Here is a 14,681-nt window from a genome sequence, read left to right on the forward strand (position 1 = left end):
CCTACGGAAATATTACAGGTCACAGGGGGGCAAAGCATAGTCTGGGGTCAGGAGAACCGCATCCTGAAATCAGACCAGAGAAGCACAGCTGCCTCATCAGCCTCTGCCCTAGATGGGCCCTGCATCTGAGGGAAAGTCTCCCCATAGACCCGTTGGCTTCCCTTTTCATTCCACTGTTCTGAGGGCACAGCCTGCAGTCCTGACACATTAATCCCATAATGTGAGGAAGGATGCCAAGACAGGAAGAAAGGGTGTGAGGGGGCCTCCCAGGTGAGGCACCTGGGAAGACAGTCCCTGTTTACACCTGTTGTAGGGAGGCTGAAACCACCACCCCCACCCACCCCCAGTGGCTCTCAAACAGTTAACTCGGTGAGTTAGGGCAAGATCCAGTGATAATGATTCTGTATTCTTTTTCATTTCTGTTTTATTTAACTTTGTTGAAGTATAACTTATACACTGTGTTCAATTATCTTTATTTAAATGTAATGTGCAAACTATATACACTACATGCACAGTTCAAGTTAACACTCTAATCAAGACCTAGAATGTTGCTATCACCCCAGAAGTCTCCCTGTACTCGCCTGCAGACAATTCTCCCCCACCACCACTGCAAGAAACCATGGCTCTATTTTCTGACACTATAGATGAGAGTTGATTGTTCTGGAACCTTACATAAATGGAACCATGCAAACTGTCCTCTTTGGGGTCCAGCTTCTTTTATTAAACACAATGGCTTTTGAGGTTCATTCATGTTGTTGCTTATTTCTTTCTATGCTGATCAGTGTCCTGATGAATAGATGTACCACAATTTATCAACCTCTGTCTACTCACCTGTTGATGGCCATTGTGTTGTTGGGTCTTTAAATTTTTCAAATGGATCAGCAGTTAAGCTTCACTTAGTACCAGGCAGTGACGGAGGCTGGGAACACTGACTACCACTGTCAGCTCCAGTGACAGGAACAATGAAGTCAATGGGCAGAATTGTTAACATTTGTCTCCTCGGCTTTTTCTTTAGCGCAGGTTCCTCTTCCCTGGGCTCTGCTGGAGAGCTGGGGCAGGTGGCAGGCTCTGGCAGATGCCAGGCTCAGGCAACGGCAGGGCAAGTGGCCAGACAGCTAGTGAGGTATGAGGGGTCTCGGGGTAGCGCAGAGACTTGGCTGGCCTGCTTGCTGTGGGGTCATGTCTTTTTGAATATTAGTGGTTTTTATATCTTGTGGTAACCTGGTGGCCCCAATTTCAAGCTGGAATGGGCTTACTCAGGAGTTCTAGGTGATCTTCCAGGTGGCCCACCAACTAGGCTAGTTTAGGACCCACTAGTTCATAGAGTGTCCAGTCTGTAGAAGCCACCAGGAGTGGGCTGCCTTTGCCTGGGATTCCAGTCCCACTCCCCTGTCCACTAAAGCACTTGAATCACAAGGCGGTCACTTTGGAGAACGGCAGAACCTGATATAACTACAGCAGAGCCGCTCTGAACACACATGTGGGTTCTCCAATCCAGTCATAGGCACTCTGCTAGAAAAATAAAACCAGCCCTGTATTTCTTGAATAACATGGTCCCTAAATGCAAGTCAACCACTTCATCTGGTGCTGGGGTTAGTAGGGAAGTAGCAGCCAGATCCGTGCTCTCGAAGATAAATGTGTCTGACCGCACACTTTCCCCACATTGTGTGCTTTGTACTTTATGGAAGATCTAGGGGACGGTTAAGGGTAACCTGGACAACGCAGGAGTTTCACATTAGGACGTGCGGCTTGATAGTAGATGCTGTTCTGAGAGCCTTTCATTCACAAATGTGCTTACATTTCTATCTAGTTTCATCCTCATACCCACGCTCTGGGCAGACAGGGTGACTACTGGTCCCTGCTTTGCAAGTGGGGATGCTGGTGTGCAGAGTAGTGCGTAGGGCTGGGACCGGGGAGAGCGAGAGACCCATCACTGCAAGTGCAGCATGGGATCCTGTCTTTATTTAAAACAACCATGTTTTGCCCTAGATGGTTTGGCTCAATGGACAGAGCGTTGGCCTGCGGACTGAAGGGTCCCAGGTTCGATTCCAGCCAAGGGCACATGCCTGGGCTGTGGGCTCGATCCCCAGTAGGGGGCGTGCAGGAGGCAGCCGACCAATGATTCTCTCTCATCATTAATGTTTCTATCTCTCTCTCCCTCCCCCTTCCTCTCTAAGATCAATAAAATATATTTTTAAAAAAACCCACAACAACCATGTTTTGTTCATGATGGGCTTTTTCCATTAACTTTCACTCTTAAAATATTGTGTTCAAATATTATTTACCTTGATTACTGAATCTTTTGCACCCCAGGCAAGTGCCTCGGTTGCCTCACTCTAGTCTTGGCCCTGCAGGCTAGATGTATTAGCCTAAATCTGATGAAATGGCATTTATCACATGTCAAGAGGGATGGATAGCAGTAATTTCGTATGGTTCAACCTTATGGATGCTCCCAGGATGGAGTCGTGAGGGCCCACTCGGGCTGCGTGCTGCCTGTGAGCGCTTCATTGTTTCATGCAGGGTTCTCAGCTTGGCTGCACCTAGAACCCACCGGGGGCTGTTAAAGCCAGAGCCCCCAGCTGCGGGTGGGGACTGGCATGTGTGTTTTCAAAAAGCTCCTCTGGGCAAACCTCTGGCTTCCAGCTCCTGGATCAAACTGGGCTTCTGGGTTTGAATTCTGGTGTCGACACATTGTAGCCACAAGACCTGAGGCAAGCCCCGAGTTGTGAGTGTGGAGTAATGTGGGTAAAGTCCAGCACAGTGCCTGGCACCGATAAATCCTGGGCAGCCATTACCGAGTGCTGAGGTCCAGAGAAGTCAAGTAAGTCAGTGAGGTCACACAGCAAATTAAAGAAAGACTTGGATTTGGATCCCAGGTCTGTCTGGCCCCGTAGCCAGAGCCAAAGCATCAATACTTGACACCCACTGGGTGTTCCCTCCAAGGCTGGTGGAACCCGGTAATGGGCCCCCAGAGTTTTCCAATGAGCCCGTTCCACGCCGCCACCCAGGAGGACGCCCTCGGCCGGAGCTGAGCTGGCCAGGCAGAGAGAGGAGGCGCTGCGGCCTAAGCGAGGGGCTCCTTAGCTGGGGGATGTCCCTCCCGCAGGGGAAGCCCCCTGAGCCTCTCTATTAGCTTGTGCGGTTCACCCCAAACTTCTGCCTGAGCTACCAGCTGCCTTCCCGGCTTCGCTTACTGGAATCTCCTTTTAACATTTCTGTTCTGGCTTCCGTTCCTAGCCCTCAGCCCAGACCAGAGACTTCCTGAATGTTGAAACTGTGGGCACCACTGGGACCTCTGCCTGATGGGACATTTTCCCCTTTTCCTTAGGCCATGCCTCAGGGCAAAGAAAGTGAGTTAGCCGGTCAGGCTCATCTCCCGCCACCTCCCCTCCTCACCTTCCATCCAGATGGCCCAGACGCCAGGGTTCCCACCCATGTGAGCTGCGCTTGCCATTCCTCCTGCCGGGGGCCCTGTCTTTCCTTGCTCTCCAGGCAAACCTGTGGTCATCCCGCTAAAGCCAGATCTGATTGGAAGCTCTTCGTGGAATTCCCACCCCTGCCTCCCCCTTGGGCCACGTCCGTCCTCTCCAGCACTTCCATTCCCACCACACTTAGCAGAAATCTTCTGGAATTCACCTCCATCCTGCAGACTAGAGCGCACCTTAGGGCAGAGGCTGTTTCCTTCATCTCCCTGGCATCCTGCACGGTCAGTGTCTCCAGCGCTAACGGGCAGCAGCACCTCAGTGCTCATTGCCCACCAGGCACCTCTTAGCCACCTTGCCTGATTTCATTCATTTAACATGCATAATAATTATTGCAACCTTTCCTATTTTACAAATGAGGAACGTAAGGCACCTAAAGCTAAAGCGGCTTGCCCACAGTCACATGGCTGCTATGTGGAGGAGGTGAAATTTGAACCCAGGCGTTTCAGCTCTTAGGGTCTGTGCCTTAACCACTGCCCCACACAACCTCCCCTCAAGCATCTCAGCTCTTACTGGGGCCAGAGCAAGCACATACGTGCACACGGGTGCACACATGGGACATGAGAACACTGTAAGGGGAAATGTAGCTGCATGCTAAACGGTGTGGCATAGAGCAGTGCTCGGCAATGCTAATGTGGACATACATCAGCCGGGGATCTGTTAAAGCGCACGTCTACATAGGGCCTGAGACTTCATTTCTAACAAGTTTCCAGGCGCAGCCATTGCTGCCAGTCCGTGGCCCGCACTCTGAGTAGCAAGGATGAACTCCAAGAGTAGCAGGAGACAGGGGAGGGAGAGTTCAGTGTGGGCTGGGTCTGGGCTCAGGTAGGAAAGGGGAGGTAGAGAACAGCCTTCCAGGGTAATCAGCAATCCGCTCTCAGGAGCCTGGGAGCAAGGACTTGTGCCGAAAGCTGCCTACCCCCCCCCCATCTCCCCTTGACAAGCAGCTGCACGAAGCAGGAGCTGCACACGTGAATGGCCTGTTTCTGGGAAATGCCCGGTCCTGATCACGGCAGGAAACATTTTGCAAATTCAGAAGTCAGAGCCAAAGGGAAGTGCTGTGTGATCTACAACCAGGCAAATGGGAACAATCTTCCCCGAGTGGTTCCCCAGGAGGGACGCATTTCTGCTGGCTTCAGGGCTTTGACCGCCTATAAAGCTTAGCGATGGAACAAAAGGAAATTCTCAAGGAGGAAGAGTGCCCAGCTGCTCTGGACCACACCATGTTCTCTACGATGGAGTCCTTCGAAATCAATGGTAAAGTACCAATCCCCAGTGACGACCTTGCCTGGCGAGGCAGGCTTTCTGTTGGTGATGAAGACTGGAGATGCCATAGAAAGTCTGGGGTGGCATCACAGACTCCCACTAATACATTCCCGGAATGCTTCAATAGAGAATTTGTGTCACGCTAATGAAGGATGCTGTATTTTCAGCATATAGTAGGGTTTTTCAAGCTTCACAATTTCTGTCAATTGCATTTCTATAAGATTAATGCTAATGCTCATTATGCACCCCTTCTTCTTCTTCTTTTTTGCACCCCTTCTTCTTATTAGTGTCTTAGTCAGACACACAGGTTGTGTGATGAAATGGCAATGCAAGAGGAGTGAGAAGCTTCCACAGAATAGAAGCCAAGTGCCTCATATTTATTTCATGCATTCCTTCGAAACGCTTTAAGGTGACTGCTGTTCTAGCTGTTGTGTTGACTGGGGAGTGCTTTCTCTAGCTTCATATTTAGTTTGTTTAGGTTAAACTCAGATTTTAAAAATTCAGTCAACTCTGTTGTCTTTATTTATTTATATTGCTCGGTGTTACGTGGGTGTTGCATCGTTTAAATCTTCTAGAATTTGTAGCATTTAAAGTCACAGGTGAGTGCTCCCCACAGGGAGCTCTGGTCTGCCATTCTAGAGCATCCTCTGCAAATCATCTTCCAAGTCGGTCAGCTTTCCCACTCCCAGTCTTCTCTGGAATGACTGCAGCTCTGTGGGTGGATTTTCGGGGGACAAAGATGATGGGTCTGGGGTGCGGCAGTGCAGGAACCGTGCTACTGAATGCCTTTCTTAACTGCCAGCTGTTCAGAACTTTGGGGAATGCAGCATTCTGGCGATATGACCTCTAAGATACTGAAGTGTTCAAACAAAGTCAGCCGGTCAAACATATTCAGCACCTGCTACCTGCTGGGCATTGCACCCAGCACGGAGGAAACAGACACCAATAAATGCAGCGTCTGGCCTTAGGGAGCCCACAGTCCTGTCGGTGGTGGCAGGACACTGGCAGGGCGAGCCCACCGTAAACTACTTCTATACAGTTCACCCCCAGCTAGAACGGATACTTGCACAGGACATTACAGAGGAGCCTGGTGTGGGCCCTGGAGGTCAGAGCTGAGATTAATGGACAAAGGGGATTAGTTAGGAAATGGTGTGGTGGCTGGGGTGGGGAGGGAACCATATGTGCAAGATATATTCGCGAGGAGTATTCAGAAACATACAGACAGCTCAATGTTGTTGGACCAAAATTGGGTGGGGAAAGCTCAGCGGGGATTGAGACTAGGGCCAATTTGAAAGGGTTGAAGCTGGGCTGAGAGGTATTGGTGTGCATTTCAGATTACTCACCATCATAGACAGACAAGCTGGTAAGAGTAATGCTGAGGACAGAGGCGCGTGACAGCGACAGATGAGGCAGTTGTGAAGAAGGAAAGGGAGAGTGGTCTGGGAAATATTAGAAGTCGAATCAGAGGGACTGTAATGGCAGGACCGGCAAGTGAGGGAGATGCAATCCCAGATTACTGACTTAGGTTGTGGATGCCTCTTACTAAACAGCTAACCAAGAAACAAAAGCACTCCAGTTTGGATGGAAGGACTATTTTCCTAAGTGCATTTGTGACTGCCTGTCTTCTTGTACAGAGATCCTAAAACAAATGGAACTTTCTAGATGAGTGCCATTATGGACAGTAATCTCTATGGGGCTCTGTAACATAGTGACCTCTCATGTCTGTCACATCACATGATTATCAGTTCTTCTATTGTTGAAAGCAATTAAGACCTACTCTCTCAGCAAGTTTGATCTTTATAATGGAGTTCTGTTGTCTATAATCACTGTTCTGTGTATTGGGTCTCCAGGACCTACTTATCTACTTGTTGCAAGTATGCACCATGTCTTCCAGTCCCTCCACTTCAGTCCCTGGTAATTTATGTTTATCTGCATCTATCTTTTCCTCATCTTTGAAGAACATTCTTCTTGACAGAGAAAACCCAAAAAAATATAGGTAGGAAAGTTATAATTTTGTTTTTTTTTCTTTAAATCTTCACCTGATTATATTATTTTATTGATTTTTTTAGAGAGAGAGGAAGGGAGAGAGAGAAACATCAATATGAGAGAGAAACATTGATTGGCTGTCTCTCATATGGGCTCTGACTGGGGATTGAACCCACAGCCTAGGTATGTGTCCTGAATGGAATTGAACCTGCAACTTCCAGTGTATGGGATGACGCTCTAACCAACTGAGCCACCTGGCAGGGCTGGTATTCGTTTCAATTAACATTAGGCCTTGGCTCCCAGCCATGGGCCTTGCTCTACAGATCATTTAAAAAATTTCCCAACACCTTAACTCCGGAGTCCATTCAGGGTCAGCCCTGCTGATGTGACTACTATTTGTTCATTGTTCTGACTTTTTCTTTGTCGTGTCACTATTTCTCAAGAACTTTTAAACATCTGGCTTTACTGCAGAATTTTTTTTAACTTTATTTAGAAATAATTATAGATTCATGGAATGTTGCACAAAAATGTACAGGGAAGTCTCTGTGACCACCCCATGCTTGCTCCTGTAATGACATCTTGGATCGCTGTGGCACAATATCACAGCCTGGAAATTGGTATTGTGCAACCCACAGAGCTTATTTAGAGTTCATTAGCTGTACATGCACTCATTTCTGTGTGAGGATATGGTTCTTTCCACTTTAACACATGTGCTTATCTGTGTAACTGCCACCCAAAGGTACAGAGTGTGAGTTCAATCACCACCAAAATCTCTCATGCTCCTCCTTCGTAGCCACACATACTCCTCACTCCCCCACCAGCAATCATCTCCCACAGCCACTACTCAGAGTTCCGATCCTATAATGTTGTTATTTAAAGACTGTTCTATAAATGGAATTGCACAGTTTGTAACTGTTTTAGGATTGGCTTTTTCCCACATAGCATAATCCCTTAAGATTCATCCAAGGTGATGTGTGTATCAATAGTTGGTTCTTGTCATCAATGATCATTCCTTGATGTGAATGTACCACAGTTGAACAGTTCACCCATTGAAAGACACCTGGGTTGTGTCTAGTTTGGGCTATGACAGAGAAAGCTGCCATAACTATTTAGTAAACATTCTTGTGTGAGCATGAGTTTTTATTTCTGTAGGATAAATGCCCAAAAGTGCAATTGCTGGATTCTAAGTGTATGTTTGGTTTGCAACAAGCAGCTGATTTATTTTTCCAGTGTGGATGTAACATTTTACGTTCTCACCAGCAATGTGCAGCTGACCCCATTTCTTTGCATCCTTGCCAGCAGTTGGTATTATTACTATTTTTACCTGAGCCACTCTGATAGATGTATGATAGTGATACCTCATTGTAATTTTAATTTGCATTTCCCTAGTGGCTCATGATGTTGAATATCTTTTTGTGTGTTTATTAACCATTTATGCACTCTCTTTGGTGACACGTCTCTTCCTGTTTTTGCCAATGTTTTAATTAGATTTGGGTTTTTTATTGTTTACAAGTCCTTTGCTGGATATGTGGTATTCAAATATTCTCTCTCAGTATGTAATTTGTCTTTTCATTTCTTAAAGAGTATTTTGAAAAGCAAACTTATTTCATTCTATTGAGGTCCAAATTGTCAATTTTTCTTTTTTTGAATGTGCTTTTGGTTTCAAGTCAAAGAATTCTTCATCTGAGGGTCTTCTCCTATGCTTAATCCTAAAAGGTGTAGAGTTTGACATTTTAAAGTTAAGACTATGGCTTACTGTGAGTTGACTTTTCCATAAAATATGAAGTTTAGGTCCAGGTTTTTGTTTTGCTTTGTTTTGTGGTGTGTGTTTTGTTGTGGGTTTTTTGCCTGTTGATGCCCAATTGCTCCAACATCTCTTGCAATCTGGGATGGCTGGCTCCTAACCACTTGCCTGACTGCCTCCCTGATGCCCCTAACTGCTCATCTGCCTGCCTGATTGCCCCTAACCACCTCTGCCTGCCTGCCTGATCACCCCTAATTGCCTCTGCCTGCCTCCCTGATGCCCCTAACTGCTCATCTGCCTGCCTGATTGCCCCTAACCACCTCTGCCTGCCTGCCTGATCACCCCTAACCAGTCACCTGCCTGCCTGATCACCCCTAACCTGCTTTCCTGATCACCCCTAACCACCTCTGCCTGCCTGCCTGATCACCCCAGCCACTCTGCCTGTCTAATTAGCATATTAAACTTTTGTTATTATAGACAGATATTCTGTTTTCTTTGGAGTGATTGTAAATGCCATCGTGTTTTAATTTTGATTTCCACATGTTTTCTAGTAGTTTGTAGATATGTGATTGAGTAAGAGAGTGAGGACATCCCCATCTTGTTCCCAATCTTAGGAGGAAAGTGTCTGTCTCACCATTATTTATCATATTAGCTTTATGTTAGAAAAAGCTCTTAATTGATGTTGTGGGAATAAAACAGTCACTCGAAAATGCATCAGTAAGGCACTTTACTTCTGCAGAAGGATGCTGCAACCAGCAACAAAAATGGGCAGCACAAAGCAAGAAAGTCCGCTTCCCTTTTATCCATGATGGTTACTGCACTGAACCTGGATTGACTTAAGGGCTTAGTTTCACAATCTGGTTGAATGTCTAACCCAGTGGTTCCCAGCCTTTTCTTGGCCACGCCCCACATAAGCATCTCTAAAATCCTGATGCCCCCCCCCCCGCCCGTGACATATAATTTTTATTATTCAAAAAGTGAACTGTTCATGTGGGGGAAGCCTAAAAGGCCATCACCTTGGTCTAAACAAGCTTCCAAAGAACATGGCATCCATGAAAGAGAAAAATAAAAGAACAAAAGGACAGTTGAAGCACTGAGGAAGAAATCACTAAGAAATTGTTTAAAAATAATAATAATAATAATATGAAGTGATATGAAAAAGTAACAAAGTTTCAAAACATATAAGAGAACTGAAATGCATAAATATGTCACAATATATATTTATATACTATATATGAGGCCCCTGGAACCATAAGAAATGCAAAAAATTCTCTGTTAATAACTCATTCTCAAATTGCCCCCCTTAAAAATCAAACTGCCCCCCTATGGGGCATGTGCCCCAGGTTGGGAGCCCCTGGTCTAACCTGAGGAGGATGGTGCAGCAGGGATGGGGGCTGTTTCAAATGCCTGCAGGGAAGTGGTGCAGAACTATGTCTTTGTCTCCCACAGGAATGTTTGCGGGATTAATGCCCTGTTAGGCTTTAACTGCTGCCAGAAAACGGGGAGCACTGTGCCTTTGTCTTCCAGGAGGGGAGGCCGGATTGATTTGAGTACAAAACGGAGGGGAGGTTATAAAAGGGAAATGTAGCTAATATCTAAACTATAACTTTTGATAGAAAAGACTTCCTAATCCTTACATTTAGATATTTTGTAAATGCTCCTTTTTTTTTAAAGTTGAGGAAGTTCTCTATTTCTAGTTTTCTGAGAGGTTTTATTATGAATTTATTATTATGAGAGTTGAGATTATGAATTATAATTATGAGAGCTTTATTATAATTGTATTTTGTCAACTGCTTTTTCTGCAGCAATTAGATGGTTATGTAATTTTTCTGCTTTAGTCTGTTGATTTGGTGAATCATATTGATTGATTTTTGTATATTGAACCAGGCTTGCATATCTGGAAATCCTATTTAGCCTTAATATATAAATTCTTTTTATACATTGCTTGACATGGTTTATTTTATTGAGAATTTTTTGTGTCAAATTTCATAAGAGACATTGATTTTTTTTTCTTTTCTTGTACTGTCTTTGTCTCATTTTCATGTCAGAGTATTCCTGACCTAAAAAAAAAAAAGAGTTAGGAAGTACTCTTTCCTCTTCTATTATCTATAGGAGATTGTGTAAAATTGATGCTTATTCTTTATTAAAGGTTTGTCAAGATACTCCAATAAAATCATCGGGGCCTGGTTATTTCTTTTTCAGAATTTTTAAATTAAAATTAAATTTATTTAATAATTATAGGTATTCATATTATCTATTTCATATGACTGAGTTTTGATAGCTTATGTTTTTGAGCAATTGACCCTATTTCTTCTAAGTTGTAAATATAGAGTTAGTAATTTTCTTATTTTCTTTTTAATGGCTGCAGGGTCTGTGGTAATAGCCTCTGTTTTATCCCTGATATTATGATTCGTACCTTTTTAATAAAATCTTTGTCAGTCTTGCCAGAGCGTTATCAATGTTATTGATTTTATTCAAAGAACCAGCATTTTGTTTTGTTACTTTATTTTTTGTATTTCTATTTTAAATCTAATTGATTGCTGCTTTGATCTTTTTTTTTTTAATCCTTGACCAAGGATACGTTTATTGATGAGAGAGAGAGAGAGAGAGAGAGAGAGAGAGAGAGAGAGAGAGAGAAACATCTTTCGGTTGGCTGTCTCCTGTATGTGCCCTGATTGAAGATGGAACTATTATATTGTAAATCAGTGAGCTAAACAGAGGACACCTTAATCAATCAATCAGTAAGCCGAATTTTGGAGTCTTTATTACGCTAGTGGTCTCAGAGGAGTTGTCTCTCAAAGTCTGAGCAAAGCAATTTGGAGACAGCTTTCCCTTTATACTTTCCCAGTTTCTTTGTCCCCCAAATATGGGGTTTCCAGACCCTTTGCAGGCTTTACAAAGAGCCCTTTGTATTGGGAGATATTTTGCAGGAAGCTTGTAGCCTTTAACATAGCACAATTCAGTAACCTTGAGTACAACATAATTCAGATAACTAAAAGACACCTGGCTAGGAGCAATCAGGGACAGCAGCAGAGCAGCTTGCAAGGCTAGATAATTGAGCTTATTTTCCCTAATATTCGAGCAAGTGTGTTTACAGAAGCCAAGAATAGCAGTTAATTCACAGACCAAAGGACCATCTATGTTTAGGAAAATTTCAAACAGCAGTTTTCCCCAGCATAGAGTTAAGGGGACAAGATGGAGTGCCTATACTTCAGAACCCATAACCTCGGTATGTGCCCTGACCAGGAGTCAAACCCTCAGCCTTTGGTGTATGGGCTGATACTCCAACCACTGAGCCACCAGCCAGAGCTATTGTTTCCTTTTTCCTGGTTGCTTGGGGTTTACTTTGCTCTTCTTTTCTAGTGTCTTGAGGTTGGAATTTAGTTTATTGATTTGAGATCTTTTCTCATTTGTAATGTAAGCATTTAGTCCTATAAATTTCCTCTTGGTGCTGCTTTAGCTATATCCTATAATTTGATATGCTGTTTTCTCATTTTCATTCAGTTCTTTTTTTGTATTTTTTTGTTTGTTTAATTTCTTTTGGACTTTCTCTGTGACCTTTCCATTATTTAAATGTGTTTTGTTTGTTTGTTTGTTTGTTTTTTAACTAAAACAAAATAGAAACAGACTCATAGATAGAGAACAAACTGGCAGCTCTCAGAGGGGAGGGGGATTGGGTGAAAAAGGAGAAGGGATTAGGTTTAAAAAAAACACCAACTCATAGATACAAACAAGAGTATGGTGATTACCAGAGGAAAAGGGGGGTGGGGGAGGTAGAAGCGGGTGGGGGGGCGGGGAAGATCATGGTGATGCAAAGAGACTTGACTTGGGATGGTGAATACACAATACAATATACAGATGATGTATTATAGAATCATATACCCGAAACCTATATAATTTTATTAACCAATGTCACCCTAATAAATTCCATAAAAATGTAAAATAAAATAAATGAAAGTTTTTAAAAATTTTTCAAGTGTTTTGGGTATTTTCCTATTGTCTGTATGGTATGTTGCTGGTTTCTATTTTCATTCCACTGGCAGAGAACATACTCTATATGACTTTGTTTATTGTGCATCTTGTTGAGTTTTGGTTTATGACCCAGGATATGGAGTGTCTTGGTGCACGGGAAGAATGTGTATACTGCTGCTGGGTGGGGGGTAGTCTATCAGTGTTGATTAGATCCTGTTGCCTTGTGGTGTTCAGTTCTTCTACGCTTGTGCTGATTTTTTCCACCAACTGCTGAGAGTGAGTTGTTAAAGTCCCCAATTATAATTGTGGTTTTATCTATTTCTTCTTTCACTTATATCTATTTTTACCTCATGTGAATGGAAGTTTTTGGGTTTTTTGGTTTCTTGTAAATAGTACTAGTGTGTAGTTGGATCATGCTTTTTAAACCACTTTGCCAATTTCTACTAGCTATAATTTCTCTTAGTTTTTGTTCATCTGAGAATCTTTTTATTTCCTATTCATTCTTAAAATGTATTTTTATTGGATATAAAATTCATGGTTGATCATTTTTTTTCTTTCATCACAGGGAAAAAAAAAAAGTCACACTCCCATTTGATCTCCATGGAGATCAGATTTTGATCTCCATGCTATCATTCAAGTTGGTATGCCTTTATAGGCATTGTGCCATTTTTCTCCTGGCTGCTTTTAAGAGTTTACCTTTTTCTTTAGATTTTTTATTTTATTTTTATCTAGGCTGTTTGTTGCTGTTTTTTTGTTTTCTTTGAATTTTGCTTGTGATGTATCTTAGTATTGATTTTTTTTTTGCATCTGTTATGATTAGGCTTCCTTAATTTCTTGAATTTGTAGGTTTATGTCTTTCACTAAATTTGAGAAATTTTCAGCTAGCGTTATTGCTTTGAATATTTTTTCAACCTCACATTCTTTCTGGGACTTAAATGGTGTCAATATTATGTGTTTTGTTATTGAGTCACAGGTCTCTAAGGTTGGGTTTGTGTATGAGAGAGGATTGTCTGTTTTTCAGATTGGACAATTTTAATTATTTAGTTTATTGATCCTTTTTGTGTCATGTGTATTACACAATTGAGGAATGTCCGTGGAAAATCATTCATTGCAGAAATCAAGGTGCTATAATATGTGTAGTATGATATCATTTATGTAAAATTAAAAGAAAAACAACTGGACTTAGGAATATATGGGTATTAAGTTTCTGAGAGCAAGGGGAATGGGAGGAAGGACACACCCGAGAATGCTAACCAAGTCCACCTCCTCAGTTAGACGCTCAGGGGGTTGAGAGAAAATCATTAACTCTTGTAATGCTCTCTATATTGTTTAATTATATTAGGAATGTTTTTATATTTTTTTTATTGATTTCAGACAGGAAGGGAAAGGGAGAGAGAGAGAGAAACATCAATGATGAAAGAGAATCACTGATCAGCTGCCTCCTGCACGCCCCACACTGGGGATTGAGCCTGCAACCCAGGCATGTGCCCTGACCCGGAATCGAGTTGTGACCTCCCAGTTCATAGGTCAATGCTCAACCACTGAGCCACTCAGTCCGAGTATATTAAGAATGTTTTACTGTTATAATTTCAAAAGCTAAAGACAAAGAAAACAATTGCCTGGACATGAATTCCAGGTCTGCATCTTAAAACCTAATAAGTTTTTCAACTTCTCCAAACCTTTCTCCTTGTTTATAAAGTGGGAACAATGCTCCTCTTCTCTGGATTTTAAACAAACACATCGATGTACTAATTCATCTGATAAACATCTTCCGAGAGCCCCGTGTGGCCAGGCGCTGTGCCACCAGTTTAAGGACCATCCTCTTCCAGCTATGATACGTGGCATGGGTGTTGGTTCACTTGGCCATAGAAATGAATGAGCCACAATGGCACTTCCTGTGCTGGGGCAAGAGGGAGGGTTTGAGGGTAGTAAGCCTTTGGTGTCCTCTCCACTCAACTTTACCGGGAGCCCTCTGCTCGCTCACACAGAGGGGATTCCGGCCGCAGTGGGGCCCCTGCTTCCCACCCTTGACAGTAGCCACCTTCCCCCTGGGTTATTTCAGATCCAAAGCCCACCAAGAGAAATGGGGTGAAGTGCTTCATGGTCGCGGTCGTCACCTGTCTGATTTTGCTCTCTGCGGGCACCGGGCTGCTGGTGATGAAAGGTAAGGCAGGCTTGGTCCCATCTGGTCCCTCTGGGAGTGACTGAACACGGCCCTGACCCACAGAGCT

General features: G+C 43.5%; 1 protein-coding gene across 1 annotated transcript in view; it reads left to right on the forward strand.

Moving 5' to 3' along the window:
- The first annotated feature begins 4,567 nt into the window (after nt 1-4,567).
- MARCO (macrophage receptor with collagenous structure) overlaps nt 4,568-14,681 on the forward strand; it is a 34,173-nt gene continuing 24,059 nt past the window's right edge. Inside the window, exons 1-2 of the mRNA XM_059704665.1 lie at nt 4,568-4,739; nt 14,513-14,614. Coding sequence (XP_059560648.1) covers nt 4,649-4,739; nt 14,513-14,614 — 193 coding nt within the window. The 5' untranslated portion in view covers nt 4,568-4,648. The remainder of the gene's footprint in view (nt 4,740-14,512; nt 14,615-14,681) is intronic.

Source organism: Myotis daubentonii, chromosome 7 (genome assembly GCF_963259705.1).
Source record: "Myotis daubentonii chromosome 7, mMyoDau2.1, whole genome shotgun sequence".
NCBI classification, from domain to species: Eukaryota; Metazoa; Chordata; class Mammalia; order Chiroptera; family Vespertilionidae; genus Myotis; species Myotis daubentonii.